This window comes from Gorilla gorilla, chromosome 6, assembly GCF_029281585.2.
Source record: "Gorilla gorilla gorilla isolate KB3781 chromosome 6, NHGRI_mGorGor1-v2.1_pri, whole genome shotgun sequence".
Lineage (NCBI taxonomy): Eukaryota > Metazoa > Chordata > Mammalia > Primates > Hominidae > Gorilla > Gorilla gorilla.
In genome coordinates this window covers 95,164,216-95,186,008 of record NC_073230.2, presented here as the reverse complement: position 1 = coordinate 95,186,008, position 21,793 = coordinate 95,164,216, and the positions used below count along the sequence as shown (strand labels likewise).

The window sequence follows — 21,793 nt, the reverse complement described above, 5'->3', positions numbered from 1 at the left end:
TAGCAACTATACCTCGATATTTCTTAGTGAACTTTTTCCTTTCTAGTTCAAGAGAGGTCACTCTGTGATAAATTGATAAAGCTTATTTTTTTAAAATAATAGTTTTTTATATTTAAAAAATGGCTTGCAATAGTTTCTGCTTTACTGCTTTTGATCTCCAGGAATAGGTACTGAGGGATTCCAGTTGTGAGAAATGGGAAGAAGAAAAGCAGAATCCGCTGGCTTGTGAAAGTGGTCCATCATAGAGCAGACACACCTCAAATCTTTCATTAATTAGCTGTATATATATTAATTAGCTGATATAACTTCTCCAAGTCTTGCCTTCTTCATTTATAAAATGCATAACATAATAATACATACTTTAGCAGGGTTGTGAAAATCAAATTAGGCAATGTATGTAAATCCTTACATAAGTATTCAATATTATGACAACTATTATTATTATTATTATTATTAATGCTTTTGTTGCTATTTTTATTATTTTGATGATCATGTCTGGGATTAATAATTCCTGACCCCAAAAGACTATCTAGTGCTCTAAACTTTCGGAAGCAGCTTCTAAAAGGATGAGTTTTTTTCCCTTCTTTATTCGGAGTTGGTAGATTGGTCAGGAGATAGGGGAGTCCATGTGGTGGGAAGAACATACATGATTCTATATAATGCTCATATGGTCTTTGTGATCATATGCGGTGAGGGCACACAATTTACTAATGAAACCTTGAAGCTCTATTTTATTATCAAAGTACTGAGCTCTCCATTTGTGTACAAAAAAAAAAAAAAACTGGATTACCTGTCTTAACCTATGATGAGTTATAAAACCTCCAAACTCTGTGGGCAACCAGTTCTGAAAACACACAAAAGATTTTACAGATTAAACTTTGAGTTTATATTGGAAAATTGGGGAGCTATTTGATTTTTTTCATTACACTCCTTGTGATTATATGCATTGACAACCATATTGAGCAACTCAATTTTCCTTCACTACTGCAAAGCAAATTCTTCTCCAAACACAGAAATATGTCTCTATTATGTGATATTCTTTCTTTCACCCGTTACTTCTCAAATACTCAAGAATAAATTGTTCATAGAGTAAGAATGCACAAAGATACCTACTTGACTTGATAAACTGTTTTCTGTTTTTAAATGAAACTGCATCACAGAATGGACTTTCCTTTTGTTTAATTTCCAGTTACCTGAGAATGAGGTAAAATGAAAAATGAAAGAAAAAAAGTTAGAAATTTTTTTAGAGATTCCCTCTGTCAGATGCTTAAGTAATTCCTTTCTTCTAGGCCGAAAAGAAAATGCTTCCTAGCTCAGGGTATATACCTATCAAATTGGAAAGGGAGCATTTCCACATTGTTTGTGCTACTCTAAGTTTTGGTTTAAAAGATCATTGTTTTATGTACATGTATTTCTAATTATCTCAGAAGAGTGAATATGAAGTGAGTGGCTTTACTGTCCCTTGAACTTTAGGGAATGCACAAGAAAATTATGATTTCTTCTACTGAAGTTTTCTCTCTTTGGTACTTTCTTTTTATTTCTGCTCTAGTTGAGTTATCCAACTTTGACTTTCACATCACTCAGTCTTACTTGTTGATGGTCAGTAGCTTTTCTACATAGTTTAGCATTTTTTCTATAGGTTTTAAAAAAATAATATGAGTGCTAGCTTTTCTATAATTTTATTTATCCATATCACAGTTCTTTGGGAGTCTTGTTTCCAGTGTTTCCTTGCGCATCTAGCCAAGTTAAGAAGGAGACAATATTGCCAAACAAAGGGAGACTGAGATTCCAAGTCAAGGAATATTAGAGGTAAAAGAGATTTGGAGATCAGTCATATGGACTCTTTGCTTTATAGATGAGTAAGCTAAAATCCAAAGGATGAAGCATGCCTCCCAAGATTGCACATCATTAAGTGACATTGAATCCTGTTTCCAAATCATCACTTACATATACAGTAGACTATCTACTCTTTGTTGGTGGTGGTATTAGTAGAGGACATTGATGGCAGTAAGTGATAGCAGCAGTGGATTCAGGCCTTTTTTCCACTGACCCAAGTTGTAGACATTTAATTTATTATTGGATTAACAACACTGCAAAACACTGGCAGATTATCAAAGAATATGCCTGCCTTGGTAGAGCATGAAGTTATTCCTGTCTTTATGCATATCAGGACAGTAGAAACAGAGAACACATTTTAGTTTGCTATTCCTGATATAGGAAGCTCTAATTTTGAGTTTCCCAGATGTATATCTAGGGCACAGTCAAAAACATCACGTAATGCAGTTTCAGATGGCTGTGTCAGGGGCTTAGGGGCTCATCTTGGTGTGAGGCTCTAGAGTAAACCTATTGAATCCTGAGTTTCAATGGGTTTAACAGAGTATGTTCTGATTTATCTCAAGACAGAGCAATTACACAGTATTTTAGAAAGGCATTAAATTTTAATATTATATATTCATGATGTAAAAAATGAGATAAATTTGCAGAATTTGCTAATTCAGTAATAAATCCATAGGAATAAAATATGTTGCCTTAGTCTTCTTACCTTTCAAAAGTATGACTACTCCTCTTTTGAAATGCTACTTGAGATGCTTGTCATCTTTAGGTGGGAACATATGTCTATTTCATTTTATTTAGTGGAAGTTTTCCACCGGCTACTAATTAACTGATAATTTACGCTAGGCATTCCAGTTCAATTTCCTGACAAATCCAATCAGAAATCAAAACGTGACTTACAAATTTAAATAAGGAGGAAACACTGACCAAAACAGAAATTAGTGTTCATGATCATCAGCGTGACTTGCAGCTTTATATTATCAACAAGAATAGGGCAATGAAACTTCCATTGTGCTACAATTGTTGTCATCACAACTTCAATGAGATAATAATAAAGGATAATAAAAGGATTTTCATAAATTGCTTACTTGTTTTCTGAGAAGGTTTTACTACTGGATTTGAAGCTTTTGAAAGTACATTACTGTAACATATGAACATTGGGTTGTACTAGCTGATTAATTTAAAAGAGGATAGTTAATGGGTATATCAGTCAAGGTCCAAATAAGAAAATAGACACCTTTTCAGGTCTTTCAAAGAGGCGAGATTTACTACAGAGGGCAATTACTGGAAATTGCTGTCTATTTTATTTTAAAAGAGAGAGCAGCTGAGGCATAAAAAAAGCAGAAGGTGAAGCAACCTACAGCTTAGCAGCAGCAGGACAGCACCATATATGAGGGCTGGAGAGATGAGATAAAGGGATGGTGTTATCAGAGACCAGAAGGTAGGTCCTCCTATGGGAGTTACAATTGTGGGGGCAGTTGGGAAGCTGCATGATGGAAGTTTGGACCAGCAGGATACTTGACCCCTGCCAGAGATGTCACCAGAAGTAGAAAGAGAAGGATAGAAATACATTGAATTTTTTTACCCTGCTCTCACCCTCCAAATTTTGCCATGGCTACTAAAGGTCATGTCTAGTTGAAAGTCAGAAAACAAGGGAGACAAATAAATGTCATTACCTGTCATATTCAGAAGAGCAAGAGAAGTGGTAAGGGTGGAGAACACTTTCACAATGAGTATTCATTGATATAAAATAAGAATACCTTGATAGATTCAAAAGGATAATATTTATATTTTCATAAAAGAAACAAAGGATGACAGGAAATTTCCAAAACTTAACAATGACAACTCAAATTACAACATGCAACATTTGTCACTTGGTCTTTTAGAAAAACAAGGGGGTAAAATAAAACATTTCTAGCTTTAATTTTGTGTTAAAAGGTTTTATACAAATGACTTAACCTTGCTTTCATTATATATCTGTTGAATACTAAATATTTGTACACATAATAACTATGTCTCTATATTCATGCCAATGTTTTATTTTTATTTTATTTTATTTTATTTATTTATTACAATTTAAGTTCTGGGATACATGTGCAGAACATGCAGCTTCGTTACATAGGTATACACGTGCCATGGTGGTTTACTGCACCCATGAACCCATCATGTACATTAGGTATTTCTCCTAATGCTATCCCTCCCCTAGCCCCCCACCCCCTGACAGGCCCCAGTGTATGATGTTTCCCTCCCTGTGTCCCTGTGTTCTCATTGTTCAACTCCCACATATGAGTGAGAACATGCGGTGTTTAGTTTTCTGTTCCTGTGTTAGTTTGCTGAGAATGATGGTTTCCAGCTTCATCCATGTCCCTGCAAAGGACATGAACTCATCCTTTTTTATGGCTGCAAAGTATTCCAGGGTGCATATGTGCCACATTATCTTTATCCAGTCTATCGTTGATGGGCATTTGGGCTGGTTCCAGGTCTTTCCTATTGTAAATAGTGCTGCAATAAACATACGTGTGTATTCATGTCAATGTTTAAGAGATTTGCTGTAAACATTATTACAGTATAATCTATGCAGGGCATGTCAGACAAGTGATAGTATTCACAACAATTTAGTCATAAATCAACAAAACTCCCATTATTTTAGCCATAATTATGTGGCTGTTTCCTTTATTTACTTAGGCAAAGATCTAGACCCAGAGACGTGGAGACAATAACTTTATTTTCAGTCAGTCAACAACAATTTTCCTGTCTATGTGACTACAAATATGTTAAGAATTTTAGGAGGAGTAAGAGAAATGACAGCCCTGGTTTTCATCTTTAAGAGAGAGTAACAACAAAAACGAATATATTAAATTATTTAGTTGTACTGGCCAAAAGAAAGAATAAGATTAAATGTAATAATATGGGCTTAAGAGCACAGTTTTCATAGTCAGACAACGTTAACTGTTTATTTTTAGTTTTGCAATGTTTTGCAAATTGCTTTAGGAGTCTTTGTTTATTGTAATAGGGATAGAGATATTATCTATTTCATGGAGTGGTTATAAGAAGTGATTAAACACATGAAGCAATACAGGGTACAGAATGTACTATCGTCAATGAATGGTAGTTATTATTCATAATAATATTAATGTTACTACTACTAATAATGGCAAGAATAGATGGGCAAGACAGGGGAGACTAGAACTGGGCTTTGAAGGATCAGTAGAATTTGGATAGGTTAAGGAGGGTATTATTCTAGAAAGTACAAATAGTCGTGAGAAAGGCTTACAAGGAGGGAAAAACACTCGCAAGAGATGTATGGGGCCAGTGGATTGAGAGAAAGCTAAGTAAAAAGACGACTATCAGGTCATTGAAGATGTCAAAAATAAGGCAATGATAAGGTTCAATCTCTCTTCCAAGCATAGAATGAAACTTTACAAGTTTTTTTTTTAATAATTGAGAAGTAAGTAACATAAAATAAAATACACATCTTAATCGTTCGGTTAACAATTGTATAGCCCCTGTCTAAGTACCAAAGAAAGCAAAATATAGACCTTTTCCAACACACCAGAAATTTCCCTCATGCACATTTTCAAAAATTTATTTTCCTCCCCATCACAGCTTCTATGACTTTTTAATATCTGTAACTATTTATCTGTTCTTGGACTTCCTATAAATGGAATTATTGAATGAGTATTCTTCCATGTCTGTCTTCTTTTATTTAACACATTATTTTTGAAATTGATCCATTTGCTGGATCTTGTATAATGATCTATATTTTAGGAGATCTATATTGTTCAAAAATAACATTTATAATAAAATTTATTTGTTATAACGTACCTTATCATTTAAATGCTTTATTCATGATGTTAATTTGTGTTTCCTCTATATTTTTTGATCATTTTAGCTAGATTAATCTTTTCAAAAAAATCAATTATTCATCTCTTCATTTTCTCAATTTTTTGTTCAACTTCTATTTCACTGGTTTCTACTTTTATTTTTAATTTTTTCTTCTTATTTGCATATAATTTGCTATTCTTTTTCTAGCATGTTCAAGTGGACTCTTAGGTTATTATTTTAGACTTTTATTCTTTTTAAAAACTTTCATTTCAAGCTAAAAATTTTTCTTTTGGCATAACTGCATCCTTTATTTTTATGCACTGTGTTTTTATTATTTACTCCAATGTATTCTGTAATTTTCCTGTATATTTTCTTTGAACTATGAGCTATTTGGGCATACTTTAATTTCTAGATTTTCTACATATTTATAATTTCTCTATACTTATACATATATAGTTACTATATTCATTTTATGTATCTATTTTATATTTATTCAAATATGTTTATTCAAATATATTATATATATTAAAACTTCTATAATTTCTATACATGCTAAGTATATTGCTAGATATATTTATTAATTTCTAATATTATATCATTGCAGCCTGAGAATAATTCTGTATGATTATGATTATTTGATATGTATTGCAATTTGTTTAAGACCCACGATGTGGTCTATCTTAGTGAATATTTTAGGTCACTTCAAAAAAATATGTATTCTGCAGTTAGAAGTAATATCCTACGTGTGCCAATTGGGTCAGATTGATAGTGTATTTAAAATCTATATTTTCACTGAATTTTGTCTACTTATTCTAATAGTTACTTAGAAAGGTTTGCTAAAATCTCCAACTACAATTATGGATTTATTTATTTTTTTCCATTAGTTTTGTCAAATTTGATTAATGTCTTTTCAAACTCTGTAATAATTAAGCGCATACATGCTTGGGATTTTATGTTTTCTTGATGACTTGTTTGTTTTGACATAACACATGCTCTTTTCTTTCTAGTAGTACTCTTGTCTTGAAATCTTCTTTGTCTGACATTAGCATAGCTATGCAAGTTTTCTTATGCTTACTGTTTTCACAAGAATATTTTCTACACTTTTAATTTGAATCCATCTGTGTCTTTATATCAAGGGTGCTTTTTGTAAACAGCATATATTTGGGTCTTGTTTTGTTATTCGGTATAGTAAGCTCTTTTAATTGGAATGGTTATCCCATTTACATAGTATGTAATTATTGACATGTTTGTTTCGGTGTTCCATTTTGGTATTAATTATTTGTCCTCCTTATACTTTTTTTTTTTCCTGTTCTTCCTTTCATGTCTTCTGTTTGGTAAATCACATTTTTTTGCAGGGGGTGGGGAGTATTTTATTTTATCTCTTGTATTGACATTTTAGTTATATCTCTTTTTAAATTGGTTGCTTTAGAAATTACAATAAAAATTATGAAGTCATTACAGTCTACCTTTAAATAAAAATAACATATGACCTCACAGTCTGCATAAGAACCTTATAAAAGTTGTAACAGTATAGTTCCATTTATTTTCCCTATTCTTTGTTTCTTGGGTTATCATAATTTACTTACAGATATGCTCTTTTTTTACTATTTTTTAAATAAAAAACAAGTCCCTTAAAATTTATAAATGTAACAAAATATAAAAAACATAATCAAGGTAATTTTAAGTCTTTTATGTTTACTTAGTTATTTACTTTTTCTGATAGCTTCGTGCATTTGTAAAGAATTTGGTTTCCTCTGGTCCACCTTTCTTTCAACTTAAATAACTTATTTTTCTATTTATTTATTTACTATGTATTAATTTATTGAAGTGTAGATTTGTTGGAGACAAACTCTTAACTTTTGGCTATCTGATAATATCTCTACTGCTTCCATAGTTTAAAGATATTTTCACTGGAGATAGCATGCTAGATTTGACAGTATTTATTTATTTATGTTTAGCACTTTAAAGTTATTCTATATGCATCTGGCTTTTATTATTCTGATAAAATGGTAGCCACCATTTATATTATTTTTTTCCTGTATGTAATGAGTCTTTTGTTCTCTGGCTATTTTTACAAATTGCTATTTATTTTGATTTCCAGGAACTTGATTATTCTGCAGATAGGCATAGTTTTCTTGGTATTTATCCTGTTTTCGTTGCTGAGCATTTTGGACCAGTGGGTTGATGTCTGTTCCTAGTTTTTTAACATGTTATTCATTATCTCATCATTCTGCCTCATCCTCTCTCTTTTTGAGGGGACTACAATACACATAACTGTTTTGTTATGTTCACTTTTTTCATTCTGAGTTTTAGTTGGGATTCTTCCTATTTAACTGCTGTTCAAGTTTTCTGATAGTTTACTGTTAAGTCATTAAATCAATTTTTTATTTTGGACTTGGCACTTTTCTTTTTATTTCCTTTTTGTTTGAGACAGGGTTTCACTCTGTCACCCAGGCTGGAGTGCAATGGTTCCATCATGGCTCACTGCAACCTCTGCCTCCTGGGCTCAAACAACCCTCCCACCTTAGCCTCCTGAGTAGCTGGGAACACAGGCGTGCACCACCACACTTGGCTAATTTTTGTGTTTTTTTTTTTTTTTTTTTTTTTTTTTTTTGTAGAGATGGCGTTTTGCCATGTGTCCCAGGCTGGTCTCAAACTCCTGGGCTTAAGCAATGCACCCACTCGGTCTCCCGAAGTGCTGGGATTATAGGCATAAGCCACTGGGTCTGTCCTATTTTTTTGCTATAGCTTTTATCTCTCTGATAAATTTCTCCACCTCTTTACACATTTCATTAAACTTTTCTTCTGGAACCTCTAGTATTTTAGTCACAATTGTTTAAAGCCCTCATCAATAATTTCATTGTCTTGAAAATATCTGGGTCTGCATTTGTTAACTGTTTCTTCTGAGCAAGGGTCTCATTTTGTTACTTTTACATGTGTCCTACAATGTTTTATTGTATACTGATAAGTTTGTATAAATATCAGTAGAGATAGAAGTAAATAATGTTTACCTTCAGAAAGGGCACACCACCTTTTTCAGACTGCTGGAGAGGTGTCGAAGTCATTCTAATGTGCAGATGTATTGGATCTGAAGTTTGTTGTGGCTTTAATTTATTTTACCACTGACTTTAAGCACTTTTAGGTTGGGAATAGGACATTCCTTTTAGTGAGATCTAGGATATGTGCACTAACAACATTCTGGAAATTTACCTAGTTTACAGTCACGCTACCAATTTTTGTAAATGTGAGAAATATTTTTCTACTTTCTATCCTAGCTGCTAGAATTTGGAGCAGCTGTGGAGTTTTTTGTTTTGTTTTTGCTTTCCAGTCCTACCCCTTGCTTACTGGGCCATAGCATATCTTTTTTGAGCGCTGAGGTCTCCTCAAGGCATTCAGAGAGCAAATGCTCTTCACTGTATGAAGGTCTAGAATGCCCCGGATGTGTTTCTTTCAATTCTACTAGTGTGTTCACAGTCTTTCATGTTTGAAAGCCTAAAGTTACTGATAATATTTTTTTTTTTTAGCTTTCTTTTCTTGATCTCCCACCTGCTAAGGTTGCTGCCTTGAATATACAGGAAACCCTTCACACCTGAGGGAGAATTTCCCTGAACTTCCTTCCCTGACTCTGGAGATTAGTGTAATATTGCTGAATATTTGGTGAAGAGCTCAGGGGAATAACTGGCAGGTGGTAACATCTATAGCCCAGCTTTTTTTTAAGGACAATTTCAGTTGTTTTCCTTATCTCTTTTATGGCATATTCTTCATCCTCTCATTAGTATTCTAAGAATATAAATGTCTTGTCACTTGTCATAGTTTAATTCATTTGTGTTTCTTTTTTTTTCTTTTTTTTTAATTATACTTTCAGTTCTAGGGTACATGTGCACAACATGCAGGTTTGTTTCATATGTATACATGTGCCATGTTGGTTTGCTGTACCCATTAACTTGTCATTTACACTAGGTATTTCTCCTAATGCTATCCCTCCCACATCCCCCCACCCCACAACAGACCCCGGTGTGTGATGTTCCCCCCTGCGTGTCCAAGTGTTCTCATTGTTCAGTTCCCACCTATGAGTGAGAACAAGCGGTGTTTGGTTTTCTATCCTTGTGATAGTTTGCTGAGAATGACGGCTTCCAGCTACATCCATGTTGCTACAAAGGACATGAACTCATCCTTTTTTATGGCTGCATAGTGTTCCATGGTATATATGTGCCCAATTTTCTTAATCCAGTCTATCATTGATGGACATTTGGGTTGGTTCCAAGTCTTTGCTATTGAGAATAGTGCCACAATAAACATACGTGTGCATCTGTCCTTATAGTAGCATGATTTATAATCCTTTGGGTATATATCCAGCTATGGGATTGCTGGGTCAAATGGTATTTCTAGTTCTAGATCCTTGAGGAATTGCCACAATGTCTTCCACAATGGTTGAACTAGTTTACACTCCCACTAATAGTGTAAAAGGGTTCCTATTTCTCCACAGCCTCTCCAGCACCTGTTGTTACCTGATTTTTTAATGATTGCCATTCTAACTGGTGTGAGATGGTATCTCACTGTGGTTTTGATTTGCATTTCTCTGATGACCAGTGATGACGAGCACTTTTTCATGTGTCTGTTGGCTGCATAAATGTCTTCTTTTGAAAAGTGTCTGTTCATATTCTTTGCCCACTTTTTGATGGGGTTGTTTGATTTTTTTCTTGTAAATTTGTTTAAGTTCTTTGTAGATTCTGGATATTAGACCTTTGCCAGATGGGTAGATTGCAAAAATTTTCTCCCATTCTGTAGGTTGCCTGTTCACTCTGATGGTAGTTTCTTTTGCTGTGCAGAAGCTCTTTAGTTTAATTAGATCATGTGTTTCTATTTTGGCTTTTGTTGCCATTGCTTTTGGTGTTTTAGTCATGAAGTCATTGCCCATGCCTATGTCCTGAATGGTATTGCCTAGGTTTTCTTCTAGGGTTTTTATGGTTTTAGGTCTAATATTTAAGTCTTTAATCCATCTTGAATTAATTTTTGTATAAGGTGTAAGGAAGGGATCCAGTTTGAGCCCTCTACATATGGCTAGCCAGTTTTCCCAGCACCATTTATTAAATAGGGAATCCTTTCCCCATTTCTTGTTTTTGTCAGATTTGTCAAAGATCAGATGGTTGTAGATGTGTGGTGTTATTTCTGAGGCCTCTGTTCTGTTCCATTGGTTTATATCTCTGTTTTGGTACCAGTAACATGCTGTTTTGGTTACTGCAGCCTTGCAGTATAGTTTGAAGTCAGGTAGCGTGATGCCTCCAGCTTTGTTCTTTTTGCTGAGGATTGTCTTGGCAATGTGGGCTCTTTTTCGGTTCCATATGAACTTTAAAGTAGTTTTTTCCAATTCTGTGAAGAAAGTCATTGGTAGCTTGATGGGGATGGCATGAAATCTATAAATTACCTTGGGCAGTATGGTTATTTTCATGATATTGATTCTTCCTATCCATGAGCATGGAATGTTCTTCCATTTGTTTGTGTTGTCCTTTATTTTGTTGAGCAGTGGTTTGTAGCTCTCCTTGAAGAGGTCCTTCACATCCTTCGTATGTTGGATTCCTAGGTATTTTATTCTCTTTGAAGCAGTTGTGAATGGGAGTTCACTCATGATTTGGCTCTCTGTTTGTCTGTTGTTGGTGTATAAGAATGCTTGTGATTTTTGCACATTGATTTTGCATCCTGAGACTTTGCTGAAGTTACTTATCAGCTTAAGGAGATTTTGGGCTGAGATGATGGGGTTTTCTAAATATACAATAATGTCATCTGCAAACAGGGACAATTTGACTTCCTCTTTTCCTGACACTATGTTGAATAAGAGTGGTGAGAGGGGGCATCCCTGTCTTGTGCCAGTTTTCAAAGGGAATGCTTCCAGGTTTTGCCCATTCAGTATGATATTGGCTGTGGGTTTGTCATAAATAGCTCTTATTATTTTGAGATACGTTCCATCAATACCTTGTTTATTGAGAGTTTTTAGCATGAAGGGCTGTTGAATTTTGTCAAAGGCCTTTTCTGCATCTGTTGAGATGATCATGTGGTTTTTTGTCTTTTTGGTTTATGTTTATTGATTTGCCTATGTTGAACCAGCCTTGCATCCCAGGGATGAAGCCAACTTGATCTTGGTGGATAAGCTTTTTGATGTGCTGCTGATTTTGGTTTGCCAGTATTTTATTGAGGATTTTTGCATCGATGTTCATCAGGGATATTAGTCTAAAATTCTCTTTTTTTTTGTTGTGTCTGTGCCTGGCTTTGGTATCAGGATGATGCTGGCCTCATAAAATGAGTTAGGGAGGATTCCCTCTTTTTCTATTGATTGGAATAGTTTCAGGAGGAATGGTACCAGCTTCTCTTTGTACCTGTTATAGAATTCGGCTGTGAATCCATCTGGTCCTGGACTTTTTTTGGTTGGTAGGCTATTAATTATTGTCTCAATTTCAGAGCCTGTTATTGGTCTATTCAGCAATTCAACTTGTTCCTGGTTTAGTCTTGGAAGGGTGTATGTGTCGAGGAATTTATCCATTTCTTCTAGACTTTCTAGTTTGTTTGTGTAGAGGTGTTTATACTATTCTCTGATGGTAGTTTGTATTTCTGTGGGATCAGTTGTAATATCCCCTTTATCATTTTTTACTGTGTCTATTTGATTCTTCTCTCTTTCCTTCTTTATTAGTCTTGCTAGTGCTCTATCAATTTTGTTGATCTTTTCAAAAAACCAGCTCCTGGATTGATTGATTTTTTGAAGGGATTTTTGTGTCTCTATCTCCTTCAGTTCTGCTCTGATCTTAGTTATTTCTTGCCTTCTGCTAGCTTTTTAATGTGTTTGCTCTTGCTTCTCTAGTTCTTTTAATTGTGATGTCAGGGTGTCGATTTTAGATCTTACTGCTTTCTCTTGTGGGCATTTAGTGCTATAAATTTTCCTCTACACACTGCTTTGAATGTGTCCCAGAGATTCTGGTATGTCGTGTCTTTGTTCTCATTGTTTTCAGAGAACATCTTTATTTCCGCCTTCATTTCGTTATGTACTCAGTAGTCATTCAGGAGCAGGTTGTTCAGTTTCCATGCAGTTGTGCAGTTTTGAGTGAGTTTCTTAATCCTGAGTTGTAATTTGATTGCACTATGGTCTGAAAGACAGTTTGTTGTGATTTCTGTTCTTTTACATTTGCTGAGGGGGGCTTTACTTCCAGCTATGTGGTCAATTTTGGAATAAGTGTGATGTGGTGCTTAGAAGAATGTATATTCTGTTGATTTGTGGTGGACAGTTCTGTAGATGTCTATTAGGTCTGCTTGGTGCAGAGCTGAGTTCAAGTCCTTGATATCCTTCTCTCTTATTGATCTGTCTAATATTGATAGTGGAGTGTTAAAGTGTCCCATTATTATTGTGTGGGGGTCTAAGTCTCTTTTTGGGTCTTTCAGGACTTGCTTTATGAATCTGGGTGCTCCTGCATTGGCTGCATGTATATTTAGGATAGTTAGCTCTTCTCGTTGAATTGATCCCTTTACTATTATGTGATGGTCTTTTTTGTCTCTTTTGATCTTTGTTGGTTTAAAGTCTGTTTTATCAGAGACTAGGATTGCAACCCCTGCTTTTTTTTTTTTTTGCTTTCCTTTAGCTTGGTAGATCTTCCTCCATCCCTTTATTTTGAGCCTACGTGTGTCTCTGCATGTGAGATGGGTACAGCACACTGATGGGTCTTGACTCTTTATCCAATTTGCCAGTCTGTGTCTTTTAATTGGGGCATTTAGCCCATTTACATTTAAGGTTAATATTGTTATGTGTGAATTTGATCCTGTCATTATGATGTTAGCTGGTTATTTTGCCCATTAGTTGATGCAGTTTCTTCCTAGCGTCGATGGTCTTTACAATTTGGCATGTTTTTGCAGTGGCTGGTACCGGTTGTTCCTTTCCATGTTTAGTACTTCCTTTAGGAGCTCTTGTAAGGCAGGCCTGGTGGTGACAAAATCTCTGTGTTTCCTTGTCTCTAAAGGATTTTATTTCTCCTTCACTTATGAAGCTTAATTTGGCTGGATATGAAACTCTGGGTTGAAAATTCCTTTCCTTAAGAATGTTGAATATTGGCCCCCACTCTCTTCTGGCTTGCAGGGTTTCTGCTGAGAGATCTGCTGTTAGTCTGATGGGCTTTCCTTTGTGGGTAGCCCGACCTTTCTCTCTGGCTGCCCTTAGCATTTTTTCCTTCATTTCAACCTTGGTGAATCTGACACTTATGTGTCTTGGAGTTGCTCTTCTCGGAGCGTATCTTTGTGTTGTTTTCTGTATTTCCTGAATTTGAATGTTGGCCTGCCTTACTATGTTGGGGAGGTTCTCTTGGATAATATCCTGAAGAGTGTTTTCCAGCTTGGTTCCATTCTCCCTGTCACTTTCAGGTACACCAATCATACCTAGATTTGGTCTTTTCACATAGTCCCATATTTCTTGGAGGCTTTGTTCATTTCTTTTTACTCTTTTTTCTCTAAACTTCTCTTCTTGCTTCATTTCATTAATTTGATCTTCAATCACTGATACCCTTTCTTCTAGTTGATTGAATCAGCTACAGAAGCTTGTGCATTCATCACATAGTTCTCGTGCCATGGTTTTCAGCTTCATCAGGTCATTTAAGTTCTTCTCTACACTGTTTATTCTAGTTAGACTTTTGTCTAATCTTTTTTTCAAGGTTTTTAGCTTCCTTGCGATGAGTTCAAACATCCTCCTTTAGCTCGGAGATGTTTGTTATTACCGACTTTCTGAAGCCTACTTCTGTCAACTCGTCAAAGTCGTTCTCTGTCCTGCTTTGTTCCATTGCTGGCGAGGAGCTACAATCCTTTGGAGGAGAAGGGGCATTCTGGTTTTTAGAGTTTTCAGCTTTTCTGCTCGGGTTTCTCCCCATCTTTGTGGTTTTATTTACCTTTGGTCTTTGATGATGGTGACCTACAGATGGGGTTTTGGTATGGATGTCCTTTTTGTTGATGTTGATGCTATTCCTTTCTGTTCGTTAGTTTTTCTTCTAACAGGTCCCTCAGCTGCAGGTCTGTTGGAGTTTGCTGGAGGTCCATTCCAGACCCTGTTTGCCTGGGTATCACCAGCAGAGGCTGCAGAACAGCAAATATTGCTGCCTCATCCTTCCTCTGGAAGCTTCTTCTCAGAGGGGCATCTGCCTATATGAGGTGTCCATCAGTCCCTACTGTGCGGTGTCTCCAAGTTAGGCTACATGGGGGTCAGGGACTCACTTGAGGAGGCAGTCTGTCTGTTCTCAGAGCTCAAATACCATGCTGGGAGAACCACTGCTCTCTTCAGAGTTGTCAGACAGGGAAGTTTAAGTCTGCAGATGTTTCTGCTGCCTTTTGTTGAGCCATGTGCTGCCTCCAGAGGTGGAGTCTACAGTGGTAGGCAGGCCTTGTTGAGCTGCGGTGGGCTCCACTGAGTTCAAGCTTCCAGGCCACTTTGTTTACCTACTCAAGCCCCAGCAATGGTGGACGCCCCTCCCCCAGCCAGGCTTGCCACCTCGCAGTTCAATCTTGGACAGCAGTGAGCAAGGCTCCGTGGGCGTGGGATCCACTGAGCCAGGTGTGGGATATAATCTCCTGGTGTGCTGTTTGCTAAGACCATTGGAAAAGCACAGTGTTTAGGTGGCAGTGTCCCGATTTTCCCAGTACAATCTGTCATGGCTTCCCTTGGCTGGGAAAGGGAAATCTCCCAACCCCTTGTGCTTCCCCAGTAAGGTGATGCCCCACCCTGCTTCGGCTTGCCCTCTGTGGGCTGTGGGCTGCCCCCACTTTCTGACCAGTCCCAGTGAGGTGAACCAGGTACCTCAGTTGGAAATGCAGAAATCACCCATCTTCTGTGTCGATCACGCTGGGAGCCGCAGACCGGAGCTGTTCTGGTCTTGGAACCGGAAGCCCATTTGTGTTTCTTTACCTCTGTATGATTTTAAAACTTGTCCCGTTCATTTTGTGTTGATGTTGAGTGTTATGGTAAGCATTATAGTCTCATGTGACTTGATAAATCTGAATAAGAAGAAGAAACTAGGAAGCTCTATATATCAAATTAAATAAGTCTCATAGTAAAGATGATGTGAATTAATAAAATGAGATGTAAGAATTAGAAAGTATTTGTACATATTAAAGTAATTTGAGTGTACAAGGAAATCTGAAACTACCTTCTGACCTTTATGCAATAATCTTAAAGAGTCATGCTGCTGAATAAAATTTATCAGAAGAAAAGTCTACTGTACAGGATAGGAGAAGAACAATAGGTTTACATTTCAGAGAGAGAAAATAGTGTTACCAAAACCAAGGAGGCATTGGGAAAATAAAGACAAGTTGGAGAAAGATATAAAACTCTATAATTTTAACAATTATAAGGTAGGGTAAGGCAAGAACACATCGGTATTTCTAGCAATAGAAGAGAAATATTGACTTCTACTTCTGGCAAAATGTTGGACCAAGTTATTTATATTAAATCTCTGCTTGAAAAATACTTAAAATATTGAATAAAATATAAACACATTTTAAATGCATGGAGGAAAAATATTTAAATTAAAAAATACCACTAGGTATTAGGGGAATCCATGGTTCACAAGTATTATGAAACTCTCAGGGTAGAATTCATTCTAGTCTTACACAACATCTTACAGTTAATGTGAAATAACTTCTCAAGTCATGTTATGAGTCTGGTATGATACTGACATCGCCAATATCTGAAAAGTATAGTATGAAGAAGAATATTACAGGCCATTTTCAGTCATGAATTGTGGAGAAAAATCCTAAACAAAATATTAACAAATATGCTCCAACAAAATATAAAAGGATAAGAAATTATGGCCATGTTGAACTTATCTAAGAAAACCAAGTTCAGTTTAATATTAGAAAAGCAATTAATGTAATTTATGACATTAAGGGTTTAGAGGAGAATAATTGTATTATTCAATATGTGCAGAAAATGTAACATTCAAATTAGACAGAAATCTTAGAAAACTGACAAAGAAACATGGTTTCTTAATCTGGTAGAGGTTATATAAAATATCTATAGCAGCACTATACTTAACAATGACAACATAGAAACCTTTGCTTTGAGATTATCAATAAGAAAAGAAAGTTTAAGTTTATTTTTACTACTTCTACTAAGCATTGTAGACAATGCTAATAACACAAAAAATAAGGCCAGGCGCGATGGCTCACACCTATAATTCCAGCACTTTGGGAGGCCAGGTGGGTGGATCACGAGGTCAGGAGATTGAGACCATTCTGGCTAACACAGTGAAACCCTGGTCTCTACTAAAAATGCAAAAAAAAAATTTGCCGGGTGTGGTGGCGGATGCCTGTAGTCCCAGCTACTCGGGAGGCTGAGGCAGGAGAATGGCATGAACCCGGGGGGCGGAGCTTGCAGTGAACCAAGATTGCACCACTGCACTCCAGCCTAGGTGACAGAGGGAGACTCTGTCTCCAAAAAAAAAAAAAAAAAAAAGACAAAAAATTCAGTATTAAAAAATTACTTATCAGAGCGATGTCAGCAGGAATGGCACAATAAGTACCTCTACAAATCATTTCATTTATAAAAACAATAGAATGCTGGCAAATAGTCTTATAATCAAGTTTTCCAGAAGTCTGAAAATTAACTAAAGGCTTGCAATGATCTGGGGTGCATTTATCTAGGAAGAAAAGAAAAACAAACGAATCTTACTGAAGCAAGAAGAGTACATTTTGTGGCATTTTAACTTTCCCTACTCTTGAGGTGGGTGGACTTTTCCTACTAGATATCAAGATTATTATTATTTTTTAGTAAATAAAACACCATGCTTCAGTAAGAGAAATATAGAACAATGGGCAGGACGAATAGCGCCCCTCAAAAAATAATGTCTAAATGGATGTTTGACATATGAGAGAGATAGCATAACAGATAAGTGGAGAAATGCAGGGTTTTCAACAAAAGGTGAGGAGACAGTCGTAATTCATGTTTAAAAAAACGGAATCAGACCACCACTACCTCATACTCTACCCCTTCCCTAAATCCCAGGTGTATTAAAGACCTAATTGTTTAAGGGAAAATTACTCATTTAAAGAAATTAATATAGCAAAATGATTTTGTGATTTTTGAAGTAGGGAAAACTTCTTTAAAAAATACTGAAAAGCATTCACCATTAAAGTAATAGATAATTTAACTACATTAAAGTGAAATATTCAGGTCCTCAGAGTATTAGAAGAAAGTGAAGACAAGAGACTTTGAAAGATGCGAAAGAAGATATGTGCAAAAGATAATAGACAATTGACTTAAATTTGGAATATATACATAACACTCCCACATACTTTTTAAATAAAATTAATCTGGCAAAAAAATGCATGAAAATGTGTTTCACCTCTTTAATATCAAGATATGCAAAATAATAACATAATAACATAACACTATAAACACTAAAGAATTTCAAGTTTTAAAAGTAAGAAAATACCAATGTGTTAGATTAAATTATTAGTTCCAATACTTTATTTCTCTATAACAAAATTATGTATGCATATCCTTGTTGTGGTCCCCTGCTGTATAAAATGAACATCGTTCCTCTTGACTTTGGGCTTGTTATTTAGGATTTGCTTTGGCTGATGGAATATAAGTGTACATGAAAGAAACAGTGGCTTAGATTATTTTTTTTACCATGGGGCTTTCTCCTAAACTCTCGTATATCATTACGTATAAAATTCCTATACATGTACTTACAGCATATAATATTCGCAATATTAATGATCTTTGTTGTATTGATTGAATTTTCTTTGTTGGTGAGTAAATTATGAGATGTTTCATAAATATACATATATATACACACACACACACGCACACACTTTTGGCCCTTGCATCTTGTTTCCAAGTTTATTTTCAATTTTGGGTCATGACACTCAATGGCTATTTTCTTGGAAAAGTAAGGAATTCCATTATGTTCAACCTGAATTAGTTGCCTTTTTATTAACAGCATTTTCTACCTCTTGCCTTTTGAAAGACAACCAAGTTGGCTCATTGAGCATTTGTATAGTAGTCTAGAGAAATGACTTCACTCTGAAATGTTGGAAAGCCTATTGTGATTGCTTCTGCAATTGTCTCTGTTTTGGGATACAATATCAGTCCAGTGTCTTTTGTGTGCAAAATGCTGCTGTGGGAGCTGTTTTCCTCTCTGCTTTTGTTTCCAGTTGCCCTCCCTGCAGGTCTCTGGCCAGTCTTTCTAGGATAGAATTCATTCAACCAATATTTATTGAGCAACTGCTAATTTCTATGAATTGAGGATATAGCAGTGAATGACTAAGTACCTGATCTCCTGCAGCTTACACTGTTTGTGAAATATAAAATCTAATGCTGTAACATCAAATTTATCAATTCATGGGTCTTACGAAAACCTAAAATCATATAACTTCCTTTCCAAGTTCTCTGTTTGCCAATGCTTGCTGTATTAGTCTGCTAGGGCTGCCATAACAAAATACTCCTGACTGGGTGGCTTAAATAACATACACTCATCTTCTCATAGTTCTGGAGGCTGGAAGTCAAGATCAAAGTGCCAGCAGGTTTGGTGTCTGGTGAGGGCTCCTCTCTTGGGTTGCAGATGGCCACTTTCTCACTGTGTTATCAATGGCCTTTTGTTGGTGTGGTGTGTGCACTTGGAGAGAGAGAGTGAGCTCTTTGGTGTCTCTTATAAGGACACTAATCCTATTAGATCAGGGACCAACTTTTATGACCTTAATTACCTCCTTACTCCAAATACAGCCACACTGGGGGTTAGGACTTCAATGTATACATTTTGGGGGAGACACATGAATCTTGTCCATAACACATGCTGATCTTGCTCTTGACCCTCTTCTTGACTTAGATTCCATTTCTGGGACCCTCAGAATTAACCTCATTTCTCTCTATAGTATATAATGCTTTAATTTGAGCCATGCAGCTCAGCCTCATGGCTGGTTCTGTCCTCAAAGCTTATTATCATCATCAACTCACATTGATTAAGTATCTACTTATTTTAAATTCCCTTATTTGGGTACTATGCAGCTTGCCCTTATCAGATTGACTGTTAGTGAATGCCCAAAGTCAAACCTTGAGCTCAATTCCTTCTTACCTCTTCATCTACCCTTTCTTGGACTTCTGCATTTCAGCCACCAGTTTTATGTCTGTAGACTGAGGCTGTTTATTCTTCACTAAATGACAAATGGCCTGTCATTTCTAGAAATGCTGTCTTATGACTTTGTAGCACAGGTATTTCCCAAACAGGCTTTGTGAGGCCACCCATGACCTCACTGGGGCTTGCTGCAATCTCATGCTCTATATTGTAGTATATTTGTTAGCTCAAAGGCCAGAGGCTGTCTCAAGAAATTTACCCAACTCAGGAAATCAAATAGATGAATTAATTGCTGTTTCTGTACCAATTGTCTCTGAGAAACACATAATTAGGTAGTCTTCTCATTTCAAGAAGAAAAAGATGGAGTAAAAACCCATTTGGGACAAGGAAAATCAATCATAATAAGAAAGCCCTTTGAGAAGTGTGGACCCTTGCACCAGTTGTGCCCTCTCAGGTGGGCTCCCTATTTAAAAAGGTGAATATTTTTAGAACTGAGTGCTTCAAAATTGGGCATTTGTGTCGTAACTATGGTTTATGTTCCCATGATAGGAACACACAAGACCCCATGGGATCTTCTCCACTTTAATGGAGTGAATTGTTCAATTGACAGGGGAGATTTAGAATGCTTCATCAGAAAAACTAACACAGGCCCATTTTCCCATCCAGAATAAACTTTTCTAAACAACTTTTCACAGATGAAGCTTCTTGTAAATACTACCAGAAATATTTTCACTTTTTAAAACTATAGCTCAATATTTCAGTCACAGCATCAGTCATTTTCATGGAATCCTATGTGATTGGGGACATATTGTATTTTATTGAAAATGCCCCAGTAGGCACCAAGAAAATCATAAAAGTAGGTCCTTTCTGTGGATTCATTAAATTATTAGCTTATTGCCAGGTCAGTCCAGAGATTCTATAGAGACTTGTCATTCTCTTCTCAGCTAGGATAATGGAACATGTTATCTTTTAGAAACACAGCATTCAGTCCTTATATTATTCTACTGCTCTGGGATCCAAGAGTTGTTCTTTCCTAATCCCCACCTCAAGATACTGTGATAACCACAGAAATTCTAAAGTGATCATTCCTGTAATGATAATTAATACCAATCACTTATACTTTCTTTTTAATAGAATATTATGAATAGCAAAGATAAATCATTTTTATTTACAAGCTGCACTGAGTTAACCCAGCTCCATAAGGTTATAAAGTAAAATGATATTTTATAAAATCTCCAAGAAAAGTTCTAAAAGTTTAAACTTTAAAACAAATTCACTTTATTTTATCCTTTGTGATCTCATTGCAGGCTATATGTCCCATCATTTCAGAGCAGTAGTTTATTACATGCATTATGTATCCGTTTCCCTGGCTTGAATATACTCACATAAACAAGGCCCAAATCTTTTACTTCTTTTTTTTTTTTAATCCAAAATGTGTTTATTGAGATGGTTTCCCACTCATCTTGACTCAGAGTGCTTTTAGTACTGCTTTCTCCTGAAGGAACATCCTTCTGTAAGCCTTGCTTTTCCTCCTGTAGGCTGGCAGAGGACAGTGGAGCAGCCAACACACAAAACTACTGTTTGTGCATGGCTAAAGACTGTGGTGATTTTATAGCATCCCGGGCATTTCACATCCATGAAGTAGGAATTGGGGCTCTGCACCAGGCGTTTCTTCTTGTGTTTCCTCTTCTCCTCCTCTGGAGAGGGATGAAGGAGATCCTTTGCAAGAGGCATGTTCTCGTATGGGTAGGTTGTCACCACCGGAAAGGATCTTTTACTTCTTTACAGTACAAAGCATAAAGGTCAGCACTTATTGTTCACTCAGCATAAGTAAATGAGTGAATAGCTTGTGCACAATGGTTAGAATAGTTAGTTTTCCTGTATTACTGTGAGTTTAGCAAAAACCAAAAACCAAACAAAAAAAAACCAACAACAAACAAAATATCTGTAGGCCTACCTTTAATAGACGTGTTTAAAGAAAACAAAACAGATTTTCCTGTACATGGTAATACTTAAAACTTTAGCTTATAGACTAAATAGGC

The 21,793-nt window shown here is 36.0% G+C and overlaps 1 protein-coding gene across 1 annotated transcript; it reads right to left on the bottom strand.

The window, feature by feature from the left end:
- Positions 1–21,165: 21,165 nt before the first annotated feature.
- LOC101137471 (small ribosomal subunit protein eS27-like) lies at positions 21,166–21,502 on the bottom strand. The gene has a single exon (XM_004045756.5). The coding sequence runs from the start codon at positions 21,483–21,485 to the stop codon at positions 21,231–21,233; it is 255 nt and encodes an 84-aa protein (XP_004045804.1). The 5' UTR covers positions 21,486–21,502; the 3' UTR covers positions 21,166–21,230.
- Positions 21,503–21,793: the final 291 nt, after the last annotated feature.

What these genes read in the sequence shown, in the direction of transcription:
- LOC101137471 (XM_004045756.5), bottom strand. Translation starts at nt 21,485, where the DNA reads ATGCCTCTTGCAAAGGATCTCCTTCATCCCTCTCCAGAGGAGGAGAAG.